This window comes from Clupea harengus, chromosome 6, assembly GCF_900700415.2.
Source record: "Clupea harengus chromosome 6, Ch_v2.0.2, whole genome shotgun sequence".
In the NCBI taxonomy this organism is placed as follows: Eukaryota; Metazoa; Chordata; class Actinopteri; order Clupeiformes; family Clupeidae; genus Clupea; species Clupea harengus.
In genome coordinates this window covers 13400105-13425436 of record NC_045157.1, presented here as the reverse complement: position 1 = coordinate 13425436, position 25332 = coordinate 13400105, and the positions used below count along the sequence as shown (strand labels likewise).

The 25332-nt window shown below is 40.9% G+C and overlaps 3 protein-coding genes across 5 annotated transcripts; 2 read left to right on the top strand and 1 right to left on the bottom strand.

The window, feature by feature from the left end:
- Positions 1-67: 67 nt before the first annotated feature.
- Positions 68-7119, top strand: LOC105908092 (ras and EF-hand domain-containing protein-like). Of its 3 annotated transcripts, none has more exons than XM_012836560.3 (15): positions 68-990; positions 1578-1641; positions 1845-1940; positions 2130-2227; positions 2515-2565; positions 2945-3026; positions 3265-3335; positions 3537-3618; positions 3827-3925; positions 4157-4301; positions 4570-4651; positions 4942-5056; positions 5641-5754; positions 6038-6114; positions 6462-7119. In XM_012836560.3, exons 1-15 carry the CDS (start codon positions 701-703, stop codon positions 6556-6558), a joined length of 1563 nt encoding a protein of 520 aa, XP_012692014.2. In that variant the 5' UTR covers positions 68-700; the 3' UTR covers positions 6559-7119. The 3 variants fall into 3 exon arrangements, with proteins under 3 accessions (XP_012692014.2, XP_012692012.2, XP_031424935.1); XM_012836558.3 differs by having other exon boundaries at positions 5966-6114; XM_031569075.2 differs by lacking the exon at positions 68-990 and adding an exon at positions 1013-1052 and having other exon boundaries at positions 5966-6114.
- On the bottom strand, positions 6943-8821 carry LOC105908093 (small EDRK-rich factor 2). The gene is made up of 3 exons (XM_012836562.3): positions 8671-8821; positions 7669-7768; positions 6943-7348 (listed from the first exon to the last, which is right to left on the bottom strand). The coding sequence occupies exons 1-3, from the start codon at positions 8675-8677 to the stop codon at positions 7264-7266; spliced, it is 192 nt and encodes a 63-aa protein (XP_012692016.1). The 5' UTR covers positions 8678-8821; the 3' UTR covers positions 6943-7263.
- A 6723-nt stretch (positions 8822-15544) lies between these two features.
- On the top strand, positions 15545-24881 carry wdr93 (WD repeat domain 93). Its single transcript, XM_031568684.2, has 11 exons — positions 15545-15548; positions 15659-15904; positions 19386-19453; positions 19809-19887; positions 20111-20193; positions 20383-20446; positions 20749-20938; positions 21083-21144; positions 21237-21341; positions 21774-21911; positions 24679-24881. Exons 1-11 carry the CDS (start codon positions 15545-15547, stop codon positions 24879-24881), a joined length of 1242 nt encoding a protein of 413 aa, XP_031424544.2.
- Positions 24882-25332: the final 451 nt, after the last annotated feature.

Sequence of the window (25332 nt, the reverse complement as noted above, 5' to 3'; positions counted from 1 at the left end):
TAGTTGAGTCCTTTTTTAAATTAATATCTTTATGGTGGAGTTAAGACTTGTGTTCTGATGAGAGGTACAGCCGTGAATGTGTACCTAGTGTGTATTGAAAGGGTCAGTATTACCTTCAGGTCCTGGATGGTGAGCCATCTTTCCAGACAGATTTGCATTTTATATGATCCTGTTCATAAATTGGCAGAGATCATCATGGTTTTGTGAAGTCTTAGTCAATCTGGCAGAGATTTACGCGGTTGTCAAACCATGTATCAACTCTTAAAAGGCTGTTCTTTCGAAAAAACACTCATTCGGAATATAGTCAAGAGGAAATTACATGGAATGATTAGCACTATGAATACCTGAGCAAATAAATTAAAGATTTAGAATTTTTGCACTTCCAGAGTAGTGAGTCGTGAACTGTAATAGAAAGACTACTTCATAAGAACAGTTTATCTCTATGAAAAAATAAATGCAACGACTGCTATTAGAATATGATTGCACTTAACAAAATATCGCGCGGCCTAGGCTATATAAACACTCAAGCAAAATCAAAAGATGACCCGTTGAAGAAGTGTGTCAGAAGTTGAAGCACCTGCGTTAGTCAGTGATCACTCAAGAGTGCTCTCTTTTAAATATTTGCACTGTTTTGGAGGGGTGTTATGTTTAAACGTTCTCACTATTTCACTAATTATTTTACATTAATTGCACAAAAATCATGGGCAACACTCATCGGCGACGTCTGTCTGCGAGTGAGGTGAAGAACGAATCGGAGCTTTTAAACAAGGTCGACGGTGTTTGCTCTTTGTTGAACCAGCTGAACACCGAAGACAAGTTTTTGCTCTACAGTCACAAGGCCGAGGAGACTTATTTGGCGCATGCTACAAACATTTCAGATGAGGTAAACGAGGGTTTGAGTTCGGTTAACATCAGGCCCAAGAGTCGTCGCCTGGTTAATTTAAAAGAATGGGAGGATTCGCTGGATTGTGACGGAGGCTTTTTGCGATGGTGTGTATCGTCTTCGTCTAATCTTGTTCGTGCTGAGAGTTGAGTCAAGCGAGAGGCAATATGTGAGTGAGTGAGAGATGGGCAAGGAAAGTGTGTTTTACTCACTGAAACAGTTTTGTTCATAGTGCGAAGAAAATTAAGATGGCTAATTGTACACCAAACATACAGGTCTCATCTCCACTGTGTCTCATGACCCAAGGAGTTAACCACGACTAATTGTTCACAAACTCAAGTTAATTCATTTTCTATCACCAGTTGTGTTGTGTCATTACATTCAGTTCAGAGCTGCTAAAGTTGTTCAGAAGCTTTTAATAGGCCTATCTGCAAGGACAGAAATATCAGTGTATAGCAGTGTGTGACCCTAATGTCATAATGGAGAGGAGTGATGGAAATTGATTAGAATCAAAGGATATCAGGCAGCTCAGAGATTCAAGCATGAAGACTAGATTTCCTCTAATGTTCTTTTTTTATTTTGCTCCTCTGTTGTAATATGTATCATTTACGCACACAAAATAAGTGTTTCATCTGTGGGATTTTAGATGTGGTGCTCTTGATGCTGTGTAAGATGCATCTTTGTCTGCTGATAGGTACAAAGAAATTACATCTGGTCAGATGACTGATCTGGAGGTGTTCCTTAAAGCGCAGGAGGAGGTGAGTGAACACTGTGATGGCTGTCTAGAGGCAAAGATGGCAAGCTTCCTCAAAACACAATGGAGTATTCTAAAAAGGTTACATAATCTTTAACCGGCATGGACTGTGTAGAAAGGACAATATTATACAATATTATGGCAGGCTAAATTACATGTGTTGCCCTGTTGTATAAATGTGTGTGTGTGTGTGTGCGCTCTACATAGGAGAAGCAACAGCTGGAAACCTGCTTGGCTTTTCTGAAGGGCAAGCATGTGAGCGAACTGGCAGATTCACATGCTGAAATAAATGCCCTCAGACAGGTATGGCTGGCTTCAGTGTACAACTTTTCTCTCACCCAAGTCCCATAGCAGTAGAGCCACACTACTCTTAGTCCACCTCTACTTCACTTGGTTCTTGTCCATGGATAACATCCGGGGCTTTTTATTGTGATGGATCTCCTGCACATGCCTTTATCAGTTCCTCTCTGTCTGACCCCTTGTTTATCTCAGGAGAATGAGCATCTGACGACTGCCTTGTTGAAGGCGCAGGCCGAGGTCACCCGCATACAGACCCAGCTGGACAAGCTCAAGCAGGAGTTCATGGCACAGCAAGTTTCCTCTTTTTAGTGTCATGGTCTGGTTTCTGTGCGATGGGTTTTAACTTCATGACGAAATCAGTTTCAGCAGCCCGTCGTGCATGGTGGTGGTTTGAAGGTCACAAACCTGCCCAAACTGACCCACAAGACCTTATTAGCAAAGAATCTTCTCCAAGGACAATTGGTTTCCGCTGTGTTATAAATATTTTCCAAATAGTGAGAGATGTTTAGAGAAATGATGTTTACTAAACACTATCTGTGTGGTCACCCTGGCTTGATGTTGTGTTTTTGTTCACCAGGGAGAACGCTGAGATTAAAGAAAGAGTGTCTCCAAATCCTCTGACTGGACAGTAAGACCTCGCACGGCCCGGTCTCATGCCATCACAAGCATACATTCACTCATGGTCAAGGACAACACAACATTTACATTCACAGATGGACAAAGACAACACAACACAACATTTACAATCACACATGGTCAAGGACAACACAACACAACATTTACAATCACACATGGTCAAGGACAACACAACACAACATTTACAATCACACATGGTCAAGGACAACACAACACAACATTTACGTTCACACATGGTAAATGACAACAGTTCCCTGCCTGGTTCTTCTCCCATTTACCCACTCATCACCTTCTCTGAATCAACATATCTCTCTTTCTCTCTCTCTCTCTCTCTCTCTCTCTCTCTCTCTCTCTCTCTGTATCTGTGACAGGATCATGGGTATGAGATCACCCCTAGGAGTGATGTCTCGGGTGGAGAATATCCCCATGGGTCTTTGGTCTAACTGTAGAATGGTAGTGTTTCCCCCCCCCCAAACTGTTCAAATATAAGATATGCAGATGGTTCCATTCAAATTAAGTCAGAGATGTAATGTGTTCACAGTTGCACTTACTATTACAACTGAAATGATTTTGTATAGTTTATTTATTAGTTTTTATTTATTTATCTGGAAGCATAGTGGCACCATATGATATATGTATGTGTATATATTTGTGTGCATGTGTGAATGTTAATTCGTTTATTTTCCTATAGTCATCAAAGAGACGTGATAACATCCCTGGAAGTATGATGCCCACCCGAAAACGGATTTTGATCTTATTCAGGTAAGGTTTCTTATTGTTTCAGCTGGATCTGTGTTAAGTCTGAATTGCTCTTAACTTGTATAATGCAAACATTCGTGTGCTCACTTCATATGTGTGCTTCTCATCACTAACACACTCTCTCTGGCATTGTGTACGACGACTCCTCCTTCAGTTAATCATTCTCTATGTGATCTCTTTTATTGCTCTCCTCCTTTCCCTCAGTGGCCTGTCAGATAGCGAGTCTGTGCTGGATGTTAACGAGAGCGACAGAGATTTCACCCAGGAATCCGACGAGGACACAACAGTATGTACACTCAGCCTGTGTTTATTTCCGTAGCTGAAGTGGTTGGGCAAGGCACGAGCAACACAAATGTGATTGTTCCCATTCTGAGGGTAGCACAAACACTGATAAGATGTGTACTTCACCTGTGCCGTAAGTCTATTTGGATAAAGACATCTGCATGTTTGCCCAGCTCATGTTAACTTGATAACTTCTGGTGAATGTCATCCAGGACCCGCAGACTACCTCGGAGGGCCTCAGTGTTGAATCTTCCTGTAGCAGTTCAGGTCTGCTGTGCCAACGTAAACCGCTACACAGTGATCTAATCCAGGTGAGACAAAATTTAGCTCAGCCTGTCTATGCATGCCTTGTCTGTCTGTCTTCCCATTTGATACTAGTTAAAATATCCTGACAGAAGGATACATGGGAAGACTAAAACTAGTTTTACTATCACATTTGTCTTTTATTATTCTCACAGACCCTGTTCAGTTAATGCACACATGAAGCAAATGTTCTATGCCAATCACAGATCATCGTGTGTGTGTGTGGGGGGGGAGTCTAGCCAGCAGGTGTGTTGTTGAGTGGGGAGGAGAAGAGTGGGCCCATGTACCGGTTGGTCCTGGCAGGAGATGTGGGCTCTGGGAAGTCCAGCTTTCTACTACGCCTCAGCCAACATCAGTTCAAAGAGGACATGCAGTCCACCGTGGGTGAGACAATTACACAAGGACACATACATACTGTACATACATATATAGACACACGCACATCTGTTGGCTACATGGCAAGCTTCTACAAAGACCTTGCATGCTAATAGTTCTTATTTGGCACCATTATGCATGACAAGGAAGATATTGGAAATTCATATTATCTTACGATGTATAGCAAAAGTTTACCTAGTCATCTATAATGCCAGGCATTTCGTATTGTTACCTTTATTATAATCATCATCCTTTCTCTCTCTCACTCCCCCTAAAGGAGTTGACTGCAAGATGAAACGTATGCTTGTGGATGGAAAGAGGATGGCTTTGCAGATATGGGATACTGCAGGCCATGAAAGGTATGTGCAACAATTGTGGCTACCTCTAGAAAGGCTCAATGACTACGTCAATAGGCTTGGTCAACGCACATGAAAGACATGGATAGCAAAAATATGTATTTGAGAGTAAAGAAGGATGGTTTGTCTTTTACAGACCCCCAAACCATTCCCTTGTAATGCTTTCCTGTCTTGGGGAATCTATAATGTACACTGTGTTCTCTCTCTCTCTCTCTAAAGACAGTTTTCCAGTGGAAGTGACTGTAAACAGTTTGTGTTGAGTTGTAACTTAAGCTTTTTTTTTGGCTTTGTAGGTTTCATAGTATTTCTGGATCCTACTTCCGGAAGGCCCATGGAATTCTACTGCTGTATGACATCACCTCTGAACAGAGCTTCCTCAACATCCCTCAGTGGTTAGAGCAGATTGAGGTAATGACCGTTATCTCACACTGGTTTGAAATCAGCTATTGAGACTAAAAAAAGGGGTTGAATTAGGGCATCGTATAGATTTCAGAGGAGGTATTGATTTATCAGTGGATTAAGAACGGTGAGGTATTGATCATGGAGCTGATGGAAATTTCCGAGTCTAGGGATGTCCAGAGGGCAAAGGCGGAATATACAGTGGAAGGACCCTCTATTTGTGTGTCAACCACCTAAATGTGAGAATCTAAACAGCTCTTTAATGTAACTGTAGGTAAATCAGAGGTTTTCTCCCTCTTCATATCAACAAAGGAACTGAATAATGATACACTTTCATAATTGGAGAGTTATGAGGAGAATTGGGAGGACGATTGAGAATTTTTCCCTCTCTCTCACACACACACACACACACACATCAAAACACAGGCATAGTTAGTGAAATGTCCTTTGAAAATGTGATCAATTTAGACGGTGTAGCAAAAGCCATCTATGCACACACATAAAAACAAACATATGTCATGCAGCACACTTTCATGGATTAGACCAGAAATTTTAGAGGGACAGTTACAGGTGTTCCTGTTCCTCCCCTTCAGGCTTACACAGGTACCTCTGTGCCCATCTGTCTGGTGGGGAACAAGGTAGACCTGCGAGGTGGAGTGCCGGACAATCTGTGTGTGAGCTCGGCCTGTGGGATGCGTCTGGCTACGGTAAGACTGCATCAGCTTCTGGAAGCGACTGGGAAAACATGAGCTAATTCTGAATACTTTTTAAAAATGATTCACAGAGGAGAGAAGGGTCAAATTATTCTTTGCTAAATTGTCTTGTCTTTGGTCGTTTTAAAAAATGGTGTGTTCCTTTGAAAGTAGGTTTTTGTAACAATATTTTAATACATTTCTTTTACTCATGTTTTTTTTCTAGAATATCAGTCAGGGCAGCGCATGTGCAGGGGAAAAAGTAATGCAAAAGAGTAATGTTTTTGGTATGCTTCAGACAAGCGGAGCCCTCTTCTTTGAGACCAGTGCCAAAGATGGAACCAGTGTCGTGGAGGCTGTGTTGCACCTAGCAAGGTAACACCCACCAGCCTACACAAGGATGCACTCTAGGGATATAATTATCCATGATTATCAGCCTACACTAACTGGATACAGTTTGCAATCATAGCTTTACCACACACCACTCATTGTCCACTCTGTGTAGAGATGAACCCTCACCAAGATGCCTGGTCGTGGTTTTAGGGGGGGAATATATTTTCACCTTTATTCTTTCACAGCTAGCCAAATTAAGACATCACATAAAATTGTTCCAAGAGAATGAGAAACTCTTCCACACAATTACTGTTGGGTTTCAGAAAAAATCATTACTTTTGTAAACTATCCATGAACGGGTTTATCATGGTTTGTGTGTGTATTTTTAGGGAGGTGAAGAAGGTGGATGTGCCCATTAACTCCACTCTGCAGCTGACCAGCGTTGGGGACAGAGATTCTACTGCAGGCAACTGCTGCTGGGCCTAGGCCTGACCTCACCATACAGGACATGCTTCAGCCTAGGCTCAGCCACTTACACAGCACACCTGTAGAAATGTACACATCGTTGGTGTTTTTTTCTCTTTTTAACGTAGGTTGTCTTGTTCTAAGGCCCAGCCACTTACACAGCACAAAAGCACACTTGTAGAAATGTACACATTGTTGGTGATTTTTGTTGTTGTTTTTAAAACAAATGTAGGTTGTCTTCTAATAATGCCTCAAATTGTCTAATAAACTGCTGATCTATGCATTTTTTTTTCATATTCAAATGTGTCAAAGCAGCAGGCAACCTATAATCAGATAATCTAGATTATCCATGCTACACTGGAGAGGTTAAAATGACAGTTAAACAATCAAGTGGACAGTGAGATCTGCATTTAAAAAGCCTATACTTTATTTGACTGGATACATATTGATACAAAAAAGAAAACTGCACTGTGGATCCAGTTTTCCTTGTTAAGATTTGCCACCAGTATTTTGTTCAAAGGATCCACTGGCAGATGTAGATGACTGATAAACGAAGCAAAAAGGAAACAAAAGAAAAAGGAAGGGGAAAAAATGTGTTTCCTTTGGTCCACCAGAGGGTGGAGAAATATTGATGGGCCAAGCCTTGTGTTGAATTACACATGATTTAGCCTACTCTTATAGAGCTGGGACATGATGGGCAAATCCATTGTTGTGACAGAAAGAGTTTCAGGTTGAAGGTTTGTCATCTCCTGGTTTGTCATCTCCCGGCTTGCCAGCCTTCTTCTGCTTCTGCTGCATTATCTCCGCATCTCTGAGAACAGAAGATACACTGGTCAGAATGGTGCTGTATACAGAACAGATGCTGGTCAGAATGGTGCTGTATTTAGAGCAGATGCTGGTCAGAATAGTGCTGTATACAGAGCAGATGCTGGTCGGAATAGTGCAACCTATACCAAGAAAGATGCAGGGGAGTGCATGCACATGCATTAATATATATATATATATATTTGTCCTTATAATAAAGAGCGCTTGTGTGGGTGTCTTGAAATTTGTGCATTTTATCTATTTTTATTGGTTGAGTTGTATTGTGAGACAACAGCCTCTGCATGTGTGTGTGAGACAAAGTGATACCTTAGCTTGCGGGCAGCTGCAGATAGACCGTCATCGGCCTTCTTTCCCTTATCATTCTTTTTGGCATTTTTTGCGCGGGCAAGCTCACGCTGGTTTCCCCCTGAAAAGCCAACATTGCAAGTTATATCAAATCTTCATTATAACATTATGACCAAACTAATGATGTGCTCCGTATGGTGTAAAAGTCCGTTTGCATTTCTGCAACATATTTAACAAAATTCAGATCCAATTCATGATCCGACACAGAGAATATAATTAATGCGCATGTCAAAGCACAACAGGCCCGCATATTATTCACCACCGAGCTCAAGATCAAGAGCCAACGTGGCAATGGGGGCGCCAGTGAGCACGTCCACGACAAAAACAAACCTCAACGATCAACAAAACGTTTGCTTGACGTGATAACGGAATCAGAGTTCACTCTATTGCATCAGTTTGAAAACTTTTAAAAGTATTACATTAATTTCTGCCATACTGCCGTCTCGGATTCTTTATAATGAAAGTAGTAAGAGCTAACGGTAGCTATTCTTGATGGGGTTATATTAGCTTGATAGCTAGCATGATTGCTTTGCATTTATCTGATTTAGTACATGCCTAACAAAGATTAATTCAAGGGCGAACATTACCGAATAAAAGTGCCAACGCAAAACTCATGTTACTGAAGTTACGTGATAATGTAACATTGTCTATGGGATTGTGTCGAACTCTGATAGCCTATCTGTCTGGCTATATTTAGCTAGATAGCTATCGCTAACGTTAAGTAAACCGTTTTCAAGGTATACTCTTTTTTACTCTGTATGGGTAAACCAGCTGGCTAGCTATCCTATGCTAGCTATCTTCTCGAGATAGGTTAGCTGCCTTTCACGGTATCGAAAACAAGGATGCCAGGATGTAATTTAGCTAGCCAACTAGCATTACGTTTTTCTTTTCAGATACGCGGTTTTCTTGCGAACATTGTTTTCATACAATACCTTATATATGCTAAAAAAATGCGATACCTACTCGTCATACTTATTGTCGAAGGTTTCTCTAAGTCCAAATATGCTCAGACCAACAGCCGAGGACCACCTCCCCACTTCCAGCGATCAAGGAAGTCTCGTCAGTCGTTGAGATCTCGTCGAGCTGCGTGCTTACGTCAGACTGTACAAGTTGGTGGTGGCAAAGATCCTCTGTATTCATGGATACCATGTGACGTCACTGCGTTTAAGCGCCGCCATCTTTGTGTCCGAAAGTCTAGCGGAGCGTCGGTCACAACACAGACAATAGTCGGTCACAACCCACAGAAAGTTAAAATTCCCTGCTTATGTTGTGCTGATGGATGCGACAATAGTCACGAAAATTACCCAAAGAAACAATTTAATTGTATACCAAAAGATTTAGATCGGCGGAATAAATGGTTTGCTGCAAATTAGAAGAGACAACTGGAAGCCAACATCTAACTTCAGATTGTGCAGTCAACACTTTGTATCTTCCTGCACCACTATCCACGGACATGTTGATTTTGTGTTCTGAGCCTGGGAATGACTGACATGTTATGTGAAATGCAGCACGTTGATACAATCGTGAATAATTGCTGTGTTTTATCAGAGCTTAACTCTCCTGAGCAAGCTAGAGTGCTAATAGTTAGCGAGCTGTTTAGCCCTTCACTAAAGGCTTTAGCTACACCTAGCTAGCCCACATTGGCACTCTTAACCACAACTAAATCAATCGGTTGATAATGGCTGTTTGAATTACTAAGATGTCCTGTGATGACATACATATTTTTTGTCTCCAGATGCCATATCTTGGTGTAGTTCACCCATCCTGCAACTGCATATTGATATGCATCTGTAATCTTGAAAGCCCTTAGGCTATCTCCGGTGTATGGGGATGGATTGTGTACAAGATAAATGTATACGTTGGGAAAAGACAGTTGGGGCAGGCTTTAAGGGACAAAATAAAGTTGAAGGTAATAAATATGGATCGCGGCCAATAATCAATGTTTTTTCTAAATATCGCTGTCTTTCTGTCTCATTTAGATGTGCTATGTTCGTAGTCATGACTGTTCGCTAGCTAACTATGATAGCTATCGCAACGACCCGTATTACCGCCCGAGACCTATAATCGCCCTCACGCGGGTAAACGTTACTTAATATTAATTTCTGTATCAACCAGGGTAACGGATTTTAGACACCATACGCTCCTACCCAAAAGGGGTATTTAACTTGTATGTATGCAAAAAATTGCAGTTGTACAGCGTTATTTAGTGTACTAGACAGCGATTTATTTCTGTGTCTACAAACCCTCATGGAACCAACTGAACGAATTCGATTTCGCGACGAGAATTTGTGAGGGTCATAGAGCTTTCCATAGACATATATACAGAAAGGGTGTTTATAGGTTCCACCTCCTGTATCAGCTAAATTTGCGTGTCGTTCTACACAACGGAAAAAAAACTGAAAACACGTTTCAGTTGAAATCCAAACAAGTTACCAGTCCTAATCTAGACACCCAACGCAACTGAAATATGTAAGATTGATTGATTCAATATTTTTTTTCGATCTATAAATGTTTTTAACTGTTTGTCACTTTTTTAATAGCTGGGGCGGTAATAGGTATCTTTACGCTAACTAACTAACCACTAGAATTAGAAAATACTACATTTAAAAACTCTAAATTTGAAGAACCTATCAATAGAAAACAATACTAGTATTATATTATTAATATTATCATTATTACATTATTACTATATATTATTATATATAACTACCTAGCTACTATTGGGTACAAAAATCTTATAATACAACGGGAATAATGGTAGAGTCGGACACAAAGATGGCGGCAGGCTTCACGGAAGTGACGTCTTTGGTAACCATGAATTTAACAGTCTCCGGTGGTGTTTTCGTTTTCTGAGCATATGGAAGTCTTGTCAAAGATGTTGTAGACTACATAATTTGTCGTCTCCTGATACACATGACCCTGGAGAAAGAATGTATTTCTTTCTGAGAACATATTTCAGGTCTTGAAGTGTAAAATTGAAAGTGTAAAAAAAAAGCACTTTTACCATTTTAAGAATACCTGTCAGCAACCAGCTATTCCACGAAGCTTTCCTCTGTGCTATTTCTTCTTTAAACATATATGTAGATCTTACAAAATAACAACAATGCATAACAGAGCTGCCAACTTTTCAAAAAACCTTGGAGTGAGATTTTGTCGGGGGTGACCAACATTTTGCCGCGCACGCAGCCACACACGTTGGTGGCTCAAATATCAGGGAATTGGAATTAATTTGGCGTTGTACCCATGTTGTGCTCTGCATTCTGTTGGTTTGTGGGGCCCAAAGTCGTTAATAGAGGCGGCTGGAGATGGACAACATTGGTTACATTCTGTGAAGCAAAGACATAGCTGAAGGTCCACCCCAGGACATTTTGGTTTAAGTAGATGTTATTTCCTGCATTCTAGTGGATTTTTGGGTGGTATGCTAAAGATGTGCAATACCTGAACTTATTCTGATTCATGTTCATCTGATCATGACTTGTAGGGCCTTTTAGACTTGAGCTGAACATTCAACCAGAAAACTATTCTTGTGCCTCAATGACTGTCTATGTACCACAATATAGCCTAATTAATAGACCTGTGAAGATTTTACCAAGGTAGGTTGATTGACATTTTGATTACAATGGTATTCAACTAATTCTTAACTGAAACCTAACCTATATTGTTAATAATTGTATTTAATGATTTATGAGCACTTAATTTAAGAGCAAAAAAATGACACAAGATTAGTTAGGGAGAAATATTTTTCATTATTCAAAGCCTCCCACCACACGTTCCGTCAAACAAAAAAGTGCAACAAATAAAATGCTTAAACACTAGCCTTTTTAAGCAATAAAATTGATCAACATATGACAAAAATAACTAAATATGAGGTATCAGATGCAGATCAGAACCTGGTTAGTCATTTTCTAAGATCTGTGGGCAAGGTTGTACTGGCCTGTGGCCTTCTTGGAGGCCTTGATGACCTCTGAGGGGGGCTCCCATCTGAAACAGGGCTCCAGGTCAGCCATCTTTATGGCCATTATTGAAGACAGGGTGCCATCCAATGCCAGGCTATTTCTGGCCTTAGTTTTGTTCAGTCCCACAACTGAAAACACCCTCTCAGCATCTGCATTCGAATGTGGCAACACCAGGACCAGCTTGGCGATAGCAGCAAGACTCTCAAATTCTTTGGCTCCTGCCACTTATTGAAAATGAACAAAGAACAAAATAGAAAAACATACCATATTTTGTTTTCATTAATACTGTAAGTATACTGTAACAAAGTTCAGATACAACATGCCGGGGCGGAGATCCCATTTTATTGTAGGGGGGGACAATACATGGTCAAATTTCCGATAGTAATTCCGGTGGGGGACATGAAAAAATTGCTTTCACAAGAGCTAGCATAAACTGCTAAATACCGAATTCTCTTATCACATTTCCAAACAGAAAGTCATTTTAGAATTCTCTAAACAGCATTAAATGTACTAACACGAAATATTTATTTATAGACAAATAATGTCTAAAGTTCAAGAGAACTTGATGCTCAAAATAAGTTATAAAACAGCTCATGGACACTTTGACAGGGAATCGAACTAGTAACCTCCTGATTGTAATACGACTTCTCTACCCCCTGTACCACTGCCACCCCATGTTGTAATACCAGCATAGTTAATGGACCACAGGAAAAGATGACATTAATTTACCTTCAGATCATTTAACAAATCTGGAGAGGCACTGAGATGTAGACCTACGTTTATTAACTAGCATGAACCTGCCCCTGACAGGACAGTGTCCTAGACTGTCTAGCTAGCTATCTTAACGGTGATAATTACCGGCATGCGTGTGTAATCGGCAAACGTTCACGTTGTCATGCCAATCCATTAATAAACTTATGTATACTTGTGCATATCGATTGGAACTTCGTAAATGAAGTTTAGAAAAAAAACGTCTTCTTTACATGTTCTTACTGCGTTCGAGAATGAGGTAAATCTCTTTAGATATCGTGTATCATAGCGGCAGCGACAGGGGACAGAGGAGGAAACAGTCTGACAATCTGACCGTGTAGGCTACTGGGCTGATTAACTGAAACACGGAGCTGCCGGTAGCCCTGCCCGTTGGAAACAGCATGTGAACCAACCCACTTTGAGGAATAGGGGGAACATGATTTTTCAACACTTAAAAAAACACATAGTTTGACGTCTATAATTAGCACCGCTTGTGTCGTCGTATTTTTATTTCATATTACTATATTTTTCAAATGTTTTGTTTTTTGTTTCCAATGACACGTCCCCCCCGGGATCTCCGCCTATGACAACATCATGTATGACACAATATATGCATGCATCAATAATAGCAACAGATGTAGCCAAGCCACACCTGCCAAAAAGAAAGACAAAAAAAATGTATACCTTATGTTTCCGTGTTGTCATTCCAGCCCAGAAGCTTTCCATCTCAGTTTCGTCCTGAAGGGAGGTTGTTGGCATTAGGGCTGAACGATTAATTGCATTTGCGATTTAATCGCGATATGATAGAACGCGATTTTGTAACCGCAACGTTCGCGATTAAAAACGTGGTCTAAAAAAAAAAAAAAAATTATAATTTTTTTTTTTTTTAGGATGGTACATTTTGCACATAGTGTTTAAAAAGTGCATGTCTTGTGTTTATTCTTACAATGACTTTGTTTAAATTACTTAAATGCACAGTGGCAAAGCCACCGATTTGTTGTTCTTGATTCTGTAATGAGCAGTTAAATAAAAATGTAAAATGTGGGAAATAATAGTTTACACTAAATGTATCTAATATTGTGTTGGTCATATTTAAATCATTCATTACGATTTGTTGGGAAAACAATTTGGATAAAATAAAAAAATCGCATATTAAATCGCAATCGCAATATTTGGGGAAAAAAATCGCAATTAGATTATTTTACCAAATCGTTCAGCCCTAGTTGGCATGGTCTGATAATTCAGAAACTCCTCACCCAGGTGGTCATGCTCCTCTGGCCCATGGTATGGGAGGAGATGGGGAAACCTATTTATGAACGTAGAGTTACAGGTTGTTAAGTTATAGGTATATTGTCATCAACCAGCAGCAGTTCATACACATCTTCGAGGAAAAGCCATATAAGAATAACTCAGGTGCAGTTTAGGAGTGAACATACCTCATTATTCCTGTCTTTATGTTAAATTCTTTGGAATACATCTTACCTGTTCAAAGTGCAGTTTGGAAAAGTCTTCAGAGTGAGTCCTTTTCTTTGGCCTGTAAATAAAAAGATAAATGCTATGTGAGCAGCCTAAATAAACCCTGCTATGATGATTTGAGCATGCAGTATACCACGAGGTTAACAAGGTGCCTGCTGCTTGTTATGACAACTGAGTTTACATTCACCACACAAAATGAAGTTCACACGAACAAACACAAACGAATAATTTCTTTCAAGATTTAAAGTTTAAGAGCACTTTGAGCTGCATTCTTTTGCATGAAAGGTGCTATATAAATAAAGTTGTATTATTATTATAAGAGAGTGAGTACTGAATTGAACCACATGTCATTAACATACCTAGTCTCTGCTCAGATTGGAGATGAAAATTTTCTTCAGCGATGGATTCTCTTCGCGAGTTTCTCCCGCAGTTGTCTCTCTTTGTAACTCTTTGTAACTCTTCTGCTGTCGCTATTACTTCGAGACTTTGGAGTAAATAGGATGTCTGCAGCGAATAGCGTTACAGATGCGCTCCTTAGCGCCATTTACCGTCGGGGAGTTTGAAAAGGAACGAACGCCTCTCGGCCCAAAATCTGACCGTGAGATATTGGATGTGTGGCGTGAGTGCGTGTGAAAACATGCAAAAGCGTGTGTCACACGGCGAAACCGTGAGAGTTGGTAGCTCTGGCATAATCAACGTAGTCGTTTGTAAATATCTCCTCCTTCTCCGCTCCTGCGTTGCTATAACAACGATACCAGGAAGCACACACAGAAGAAATTTCTTGGTCAAGGAATCATGAACCTGTGATAAACCGTTTCTCACGCAAGTTCTTCCACAGTCCCCTTTATCAGCCTTTTAACATCATAGAAGGTAATGAGCAAGCATGCGTTTGGCTTGCCCTAACTTACAGTGATATATCAAGCAAAACGAATCGAAAGTATAACGTTATCCGTTTGTGCACATACGTTACAACAAAAACGAGCGTTTATACTTTTCTTTGAATTACTGTTACTGTTAGCTATTCTGCCTATTCAACCATTTAACTTAAATTAGATTAGGTAGCTATCACCACCAGGAAAATGATGTCTTATGTCTATAAATATTTAGGCTAGTGTTTTGTTATCCTTGAAGTTAGTGCAGTAAACAGAAAAACACAAGTAAAATCAAATAGAGAGAGTAAATATATATTACTAACACATTCTATACTACCTACTATATTAGTGTAGGCCTACTGCCCATATTTGTCTGTATATTTTGTTTAGAACAGGCTCAAAGTGCTGATAGAAGATGCCGATGTGTACCAGAAGTAAAACAGAAGATCAAGATGAGGACGAAGACTACCTCTTCGATCCGGACCAGCTGACAGACCGGTTGCCACAACCTTTCCGCATGATTGACAAGGTACCCAACTACTCTGACAATGATCAGCCTTCTAAGTACATTTCTTTAGCGTTATTGTCATGAATAACCTGGAAATATGAACACAAACCTGTAAATGATGTGTTGTGTCTGGTTCGAGGTGGTCTCTGCTCTGCTGGATAGGACCTGGGAGGAGATATCAGCGAGGGAGGAACATAAAACACAAAAGAAGCTGCCTGTGAAGCAACCTACACAGGAGATTGAGGTAAGTAGGGATACAAGGGTGGTTCTATCTCATGGGTACTCACAGTTAAAGGTCCGTGGCGACACATTTGTGTAGGTGTGAGAGAGTGTTAATCCTCATCTTGGGAGTGTGCAAGTGTGTGCAAATGAGTGTGCAACACTTGCAGAGTCTCTGAGTGTACAAGACTCCTCAACTGCATATGTTTCTAAGGTGCCTGGAAGTACCAACTGCCTGGCGTATTCAGAAGATGGCACATACATCTTCCTGGGTCATGCCCATGGCCTCTCCGTCATTGACACTACTTCTTACACTTGTGAAGGGCTGTGGAAGGAGAGTGATGTTGAAATCACTTCCATTCAGAGCACCTGCCTTGGAAGCTCAGTCCATCTCCTCAGCACCGTGGATGACATGGGTGAGTTCAGCTTGGTATGAAGATCTAAACAGTGGCAGTTTTACACTATCTTAGCTTTATACGACCTCCATGTGCTAGCTGTCATCCATTCAAGATACTTCCACACTGGCAGAAATTCTTCCATGATAATTATTTTGGGTGCACACCACTTATTGATGACAGAGATGGACTCCTAGGGTGTCTTATTTTGTTAGAAAGAAATGGTAACATAACTTAAACTTTCTTGTTTCTTTCATTTATGTGGACTATGTGTTGGTTAGTGTGTTTTTTTTTTACAGAGTCTGAGTCGCTCTGTTCTCGGACATAACTATTACAGGGCTGGTTAAAGGTGATTATTGGAAGACATCGGAAGACAAATTAATTGACAGGAAAATGAATGGGGAAGTCCATAACTTTAAACATGGCAGATTTGGAACTGGAAGTCCTGCCCTGTATTATAAAGAGCCAATCACATTGTTGGAAAAGGCATAACTGACGTTTGGCCTCACCTGAACGTTATGTTTGTTTACACCATTAGCATAGCAGTAGCTGTGTTGCCAAATGTGGTGCATGCGCAGTGAACAGGTAACAAGACAAATAAAGTCTTTCTAGCCTTGAGTGTTTGGGGAAAATATGTTCATGCTGTTTATGTCAGATTTAAACACAGATTCGTCTGATGTACTTGTATGGACTTACAGACCTCTCCCCATTCAGATCCTGATCTTATTCAAAATAATGGGCGTTACCAAGATGGCTGCCGAGTGTTGAGGCTTGCCTGTAAGGACTTTCACTATATTGTTGTTTTAAAGCAGCAGTTAGGAGTAGGGAATGTAGATGGCGATGTCGTGCTGTATAAGCTTTTCTAACATCTTCTCAGGGTGGTCTAAACTGGATTACAGAACTACACAGTGCATAGTCTGGGCAGCCAGTGGGAATGACATGTGTATTTATCTGTCCTTCACATCACAGTCCTCTTGACTCTTGGTTGACAGTGTTGGGGGACGGGTAATGTATTGATTAGTCATGACTCTTGGTTGTCAGTGTTGGGGGATGGGTAATGTATTGATTAGTCATGACTCTTGGTTGTCAGTGTTGGGGGATGGGTAATGTATTGATGCTTGAGTGCCAAAGTTGTGCACAAAACACACATGGATAAGAAAAGGTCTAAAGGTAGATTTACACCTCTGTAACTACGGGTGCGGCTGACCGCGCAGTTGCATCGGCGGACTCGTTTTGGTTTATGGTTCCTTAAGGTTCCCCAAGGGTTGTGCTTGTTGCAAAGCGATTCAACGCCAGAACAGTAGGTGGAGTAACGTTTTTTTGCCTACCCCATGACGCGAATGGACACGATGAACGGGAGATTTTTCTGTTGAAAATGCCTTACTTTATAGACAATAACGATCATACACCCCGTTGCACTAAACAACACTCAAACAAATAAATATTGGATTGTTAGTCTATTAAGTATTGTATTTTATTAATTAGCCTGTTGTTAACCTTTCCTGCTAATCGTAGTCTGAGATTACAGGGGAGACTTTTGTTTACTGCTCCAGAGCCGAAGTGATCTATATTCAATTCAGTACCAGTGGCGAAAAAGACAGATCACATGATGCAGAAGTTCGTTTATTGACACATCTTTTAAGGACGGGCACAGCGCTTTAAAACGACGTGTTTATAAGTTGCATTATTCAAAGGTGAAAGATAAAAGGCGAGAGAATCGCCAGGTGTAGGCCTACCTTATCATCATGAGAGTAGCTATGTTGTCAGTATTTGTAATACAATGTGTTGGCCGCAAGTTAACTCCACTTCACGTTAATGATAGCTTTTGTATGAGCAGACTGGGCTCAGCTTGCCTCACGTGTGCAATAACATAAGCCGTTTAATCATATTTGGTAGAATGAAGGACAAATTAATTGTGAAGACTATCACCGAGTTTGAAAGGTAGGCTATTGGTCAGGTAATAGCCGAGTGACAGCTGATTTTCTTTCTGATTTGACAGTAGCCTACATCTGTGTGTTTTAAGCAAATACAATGTGAAATAGGCTATTTACCAACGGGCACCTGCTATCTTGGATTATACAGTAAATAAGTTGCGAAATGAAACACAAACACATCACAGTTAAAGTTGTATTAGTATTGATTGATTCACATCGATATGAATGGATGACATGACTAACAAGTGGCGAAAAATGAATATGAAAGTACCAGTACCAGTGGCGAAAAAAGACAGATCACATGATGCAGAAGTTCGTTTATTGATACATATTTTAATGACGGCCACAGCGCTTTAAAACGCCGTGTTTATAAGTTACATTATTCAAAGATGAAATATAGAAGGCGAGATAATAGCCATGTGTACCTTCTCATCATGAGTGAATGTCAGTGCTTGTAATACAATGGTGTTGGCCGCAAATTAACTCCACTTCACGTTAATGTTAACTTTTGTATATGAGCAGACCAGGCTCCATTCTATCGCTTGCCTCAGGGGTGCAATTGATTGATTCACATCAATATGAATGGATGACATGGCTAACAAGTGGTGGAAAATGAATATGAAAGTATTTGTTCGGTGAATTAGCGCGTTCTCTCCAAACAATGCAGTCAACGGTTTTTAACACCAAACAATCGCAGTCAACGGTTTTTAAATGTCAACATAGTGGTACAGCCTATCACATAACTATCATCTGAAATATCACGGTATGTCAAAACAAACCTTTGATCTAAACAGAATATTCAGTATGGAATTGGAATATTTCAGAGCAGTATCTTTTATCGCGTTTGACAAATATGCTCAGATTGCTGTTCAGGTAATTTCTCCTGTGAGAATGGGATAGTATTCTGTCCATGAATTCGCGGTCATTTGAGGTCCTTATAAGTGTTTAAAGAGGGTTTGTAAAGATGCTCATATCTTCGGACCTCTTCTGTTGTGTATGTTCATAATCATCAAGAAGAGGCTTGTGAGACGGTCTGCAGGTTATTCATGATTCAAAAATATTGTAGTCTTGCCTTGGCCTTTAAAAATGGCGATACTATGCTATGAAAACCGGAAATGTGAGACTCCTGAAAGGATGCGGTTAGCAGCCAATCACAGTCTTGCGGGGTACGTGAGCCCTAGGAGGATTTTGTTGGATAGTTACAAATTTTGGCGGACGCACTTACGTCTTATGTAACTGCGCAAGGGGCTTAAAACAGCGCTTATGTATCTTACGTGCGTACGTTTCTACGTTAAAACCGAGTATAAAAGCCCCTTAAGCCATAAGGTAATGGTGTAATCATTTATTCATCTTCTTTATTTGTATTTATATACTAGAATTTGTTTCTATTTGTCTTTGTTACTTCTTTTTTGGTATTTATGAGTCTTTATATATATATATATATATATACAATATATACATATATATTTCTTTAAACCTAACTGTTATGACTACATACAGTTGCCTAGATTTGCACAGGGACGGTCCACAGTAATAGTTCTCACTTTTGTTTTCTTCTCATTCTTTAGGGGTGTCTCGGCTGTTTGTCTTTCACTCCCAGTGCAGCCTCCACTTAATCAACGTTATCAACAAAACCGTAAGAGTTTGAGTTGTGTTCACAGTTCAACTTGTGTTAAGTTTTAAATGTCGGTTTTAAGTGCCCTCCTCCACATGTTCCAACTAGCTAACCTGCATTTGTTAACTTACTCTCTGCTATTGAGCCATTTATCAGCAGATTAGCAGATCAGCAGATTAATGGTTTGTTGATTAAGGTAATTATATGCTGGCACTGGGCTGTAACCAAAATGTAAAGACTTTGAGAATTCAATTAAATAAAGTAGAGGAGGGAGGAGGAAATTAGAGAGACAGAAGAAAAACTCAGACAACGCATAGAAAAAAATATGTGATATTTGTTTTTTATTTATTTAATATTTTTCCTGTTGGAACTTTAGGATGACATAAACAAGAGAAAAGTGTGTTTGAAATTTGAAGTCTCCAGAGGAGGAGACTATGGAGCTGCCACCATGAGCTGTGAGTCTGTTTCTGGATCCTGTGTAGAAGGACAAAGGCATTTTCATGAGAGACTCAATAACAAGTAGCATACATAAAGCATTTTAATCAAGAACATTCCACAGGCATATTTATTTCATTTCATTTATTTTAAGGGTAAAAGATTGACTGCTGTATGAATTGTGAGTAATAAAGTGTTGTAGCCAGTGTGACAAGTTTACATGGATGTTTTTCACTCTTCCAGGCAATAGCTGTATTTGGATGGAAGTATACCGCCTCCCCAAAGAGCAATGGCTGAAAGATCACACGTCAGACACTCATAGTCAGGTATTCAGACAGCCCAGTGATGTAGCCCACCTGATGGGCAGGTATTCACTCAACCCAGTGATGTAGCCCACCCATCACCTGATGGGCAGGTATTTGCACAACGCAGCGGTGTAGCCCACCCATTACCTGATTGGCAGTGTGGCCATGCATCTTGCTGTGACTCATCAGTGGATGTGTGTTCCCCCACAGAGCCCCCCGGGACTCCCTGGCCCTACCCTGCTCATGAAGATCACAGCGCCCAAGATTCAGCGAGGTAACTTTACAAATGTAATTATTTACATCCAAACATAGCTTTAGACAGCACATAATTTGACGTCTTTTTTTTAAATCATTATATAATTTAGTAAACAACCAGACAACCCATTGCGACTATTCACAATTCAACTATTTGACAAGTTAGAAATCAAACTGTCAAAAGTCCAGACCTGTACATCAGATGCATTTAAAATCTAATCTTTTTTTCTGTGAAGTGCTACTAAGTTAGTGTGTACTATTTCAGTGTTTGTGTGTGTTTTGTATTTTTGTGTGCTTTTTTCGATGTGCTGATTGCTTTAGTTGCAAATCCAACAAATGGATTTGAAATCCCACAAACCAAAGTCAGAGGAGGGCAGAGAGCTTGTCTGGGGACAGGATCACCTGATCTGCAGCCACCAATGAGAGGTGGAGGATGCTATGTTCCACAACATGTACCGAAAGCACCAGGACATCAATCCAGGGAAGGCAAGCAGTACAGAGACACATACAGGTGATACAATGGAGGTTTGAACCTTTCACTTCACTCAAGTCAGAAATCAATCAATTCAAAACCTGCTACTATGTAGTTACATATGTTTCATATTTATCCATTCAATGCCCATCCATTAGTTAATCTCTGGTGCATCGTTTCCAGGCTCTGTACATCTCACTTCCTGTTTGAAGTCCCCCAGGTAGATGAGTGGAAGCCCCCAGAGGGTGAGTGTCTATTGATTGATTGATTGCTTGATTGATTGATTCTTAAACAGTCACTTCAGGTCTAAAGTCACCTGCTGCCTCATGTGTCACAGGTGTGCCTGTGGCTGTGTGTGTATGGTGGAGTGGAGGACACAACCTCCTTCAGTACCCACTCTTCACGACAAGCAAAGATAAAGACAAATCCAGTCTGGTAAAACGTATGTGTGTATGTGGTTGTGTGTGTGTCTGTGTTTTGTTGTTGGTGTGTACGTTTCCAATTTAATGTTTTAATGGTCGGGCTTTGAAAGCCTCTATTCATGGCCCCTTATATTACCATGGATCGCTTCTGGTTGCCCTGATGTAGTAACGTGTTTTGGGCAGCAGAGGGCCCTGTAAAGCAAAGATCCAAGTTCAAGCACTGAATCAAGTGTATCCCCTGCATGTGCTGCCTTCTCTCATAGTCCTTTCCCTGCTCTGAGATACAGTACATATTATTCAGAGGCTGTTGAGGCAAAGGTGTACTGCGTACAAACCTGACACTGTAAAGGTTTAGTGCAGATTAAACTGACTGTGTGAGAGTTGACGCAGAGATTAATATGAATCTGTGGCATATAAAAGCAGAGGTGAAGAGCCTGTGGTGCTGTGTGCAGACGCAGAAGCAGAAGCCCAGGCAGATATGGTCTGGTCCAGCGCTGATGTCATCGTGTGTTCAGCCGTCAGTCACAACTCCCGCTACCTGGCAGTGGGGCTCACCTCAGGCTTCATCACTGTCTGGGACAGACATACAGGTAGGACTGGTAGGACAGACTCACACACTCACACAAACACACACACACACACACACATACATATATATACACACTCACACAAACACAAACACACACACACACACACTCACTCACCCACACAGCACACAAACACACACGCACACACACACACACACATACAGTGGGGAAAATAAGTATTTGAACCCCTGCCGATTTCGCAAGTTTGGCCACTTGCAAAGAAATGTGTGATCTATAATTGTAATAGTAGGTGTATTTTAACAGTGAGAAACAGAATATCAACAAAAAAATCCAGAAAACTGCATTTTATAACATTTATGACTTAATTTGCATTTGATGCAGAAAATAAGTATTTGAACCCCTAGCAAAACATGAGTTAGTACTTGGTGGAATAACCCTTGTTGGCAAGCACAGACGTCAGACTTTTCTTGTAGTTGGTCACCAGGTTTACACACATCTCAGGAGGGATTTTGGTCGTCTCCTCTTTGCAGATCCTCTCCAAATCCTTAAGGTTGCGTTTTCAATGGGAGGGAATGAGGTTCAAGCCCAATATTCCACGTTACATGGCCCCATCCATAGTCCCCTCGATGCAGTGGAATCGTCCTGTACCCTTGGCAGAGAAACAGCCCCAAAGCATAATGTTTCCACCTTCATGCTTGATGGTGGGGATAGTGTCATATTCAGCATTCTTCCCCCTCCAAACGCGGCAAGTCGAGTTGATGCCAAAGAGCTTGATTTTGGTCTCATCTGACCACATCCTGTCTCCCAATCCTCCTTAGAATCATTCAAGTGTTCATTGGCAAACTTCAGACGGCCCTGTACATGTGATTCCTTGAGCAGGGGGACCTTGCGAGTGCTGCAGTACTTCAAACCATTACGGCGTAGTATGTTGCCAATGGTTTTCTTGGTGACTGTGGTCCCAGCTGCCTTGAGATCATTCACAAGCTCCCCCTGTGTAGTTCTGGGGTTATTCTGCACCTTTCGGATGATCACCGATACCGCACGAGGGGATATCTTGCATGGAGCCCCAGACCTAGAGCGATTGACAGTTGTTTGGTGTTGCTTCCATTTACGAATAATCGCACCAATAGTTGTCTGCTTCTCACCAAGCTGCTTGCTGATGGTTTTGTAACCCATTCCAGCCGTGTGCAGGTCTACAATCTTATCTCTGACGTCCTTGGTCAACTCTTTGGTCTTGCCCATGGTGGTGAGGTTGAAGGTGTGAAGTATGATTCTTTGGACAGGTTTCTTTTATACACGTCACCAGTTGAGATCAGGTGTACCTTGTTAGGCCTAATGAGGACTAATCTGTGTGCTTCTTGGGCACATAACTGGTCATTAGGAGCCAGAATTCTTGCTGTTTGCTTGGGGGTTCAAATACTTATTTTCTGCATCAAATACAAATAAAGTCATAAATGTTATAAAAAGCAGTTTTCTGGCATTGTTTGTTGATATTCTATTTCTCACTGTTAAAATACACTTACCATTACAATTATAGATCACACATTTCTTTGCAAGTGGCCAAACTTGCGAAATCGGCAGGGGTTCAAATACTTATTTTCCCCACTGTATATACACACTCACACACATATATATACACACTCACACACATACATACATACACACACACACACACACATATATATATATACAGAGTCAAACACATACACACTTGCACAAAAACACACATGCGCACGCACACAGACACTCATTCAGACAAACCACACCACAAACAAATGACTGACTTACACATTTATTTCATATAAACCTGAGCATGCACATCCATCACAAACAAACAAACACACATAGAATAGAATAGAATAGAATAGAATAGAATAGAAAGCCTTTATTGTCATTGTATAGCTTTGCATCCTGTATATGCCATGAGGAACAACATAAAACAACTCTAAATACAATAAACTAAAAAAGATTAAGAGCAGAACAAAGTGCAGTGTTATGGAGTACAAGTACTTCCACTGAGTAATGTTGCAATAACATTTTAGTTTTATACACATGAATAAGGTGACTGAGATGGCATAAGTGACTTGCAGTGTAATAAAGTGACTGACTGCACATTGAAATTTCACATGTTAGTGCATGTCTGAATTTATTGTTCTGATAGCCGTAGAGAAAAAACTGTCCTTTTTTAGTATGTGGTCCTTGCCTTTGAGAACCTGTACCGTCTGCCAGAGGGCAGGAGAGTAAACAGGTGGCGGCCTGGGTGTGATGTGTCCTTGATGATGTTTTTGGCCCTGCCAAGGTAGCGGGAGCGGGCATTGTTTTCCAGGAAGGGCAGTGAGCAGCCAGTGATTTTTTTTGGCCGTGTTGATTACACTTTGAAGTGTTTCTTCTTGCAGTGCAACCAGAGTACCACTCCCAAATGCAGTACGCCAGTATGCTTTTGATGGTGGAGCGGTAAAAGGTCACCAGCAGGTTACACTCCAGGTAGTTTTACCTGAGCCTTTTTGACGACTGCTGAGGTGTTGGCAGACCTGGAGAGGTCGTCAGATATGTGGACTCCCAGGAATTTAAAGGTGTGGACCTTCTCCACACAGTCCCTGTTGATATGGAGTGGGGCCAGGTTTAGACTTCACCTGCTGAAGTCCAGAATTAGTTATTTAGTTTTTGTGGTGTGCGGTGACAGATTGCTGATTCATCATCTCCTGAGATGAGTCCGATCAATACTATCTTCATTGCAGTCTGTTAAGTTCAGTTAATATGTGTTTGTGTTTGTGTGTGTATGTGTAAAATCTTCCATCTTTTTGTGCAGGGCTGCTTTGTGCTACTGTCCCCCTCCCAGTAGACGGTGCGCTGAGAACCATGTGCTTTATGGTGCTCAGTCCTCCAATGGCACCCCAGGATCCTCTCTTGCCCAGAGCCCACCTACTGGTGAGCTCTGAGTCTGGAGAGTCTCACCTCATTACGGTGGAGCAAGAGGCAGTCACACACACTGAAAGACTGGTTAAAAAGTGAGCAATTAAACATATGTGCACTCACACACACACACAGACACACACACACCCACACACACACACACACACACACACACACACACACACACACACACACACACACACACACGCACACACATACACACACACACACACACACACACACACATGTATGGGTACACATACACATACACACACACACATACCAACCTACTTTTTGCAGCTCTAAAGCTTTAGTCTTCAGTGCTTTTCACACTTTGCTTAGCCCTGGGCTAATAGAGACAAAGATAGCCCTGTAATAAAAGACCTTTCTACACTTGCAACATGCAGTCAGGGGTGTCCCTGCCTTCTTCCATGGGCACATCAACCCTGATCCAGAGTAGGCTTCTCAGACTGTGATATCTAGTGACAATTCAAACATGTTTAATGTCCGTGGTCAAATAAGAGTCCCATTTTGAAGATGTTAACCCTGG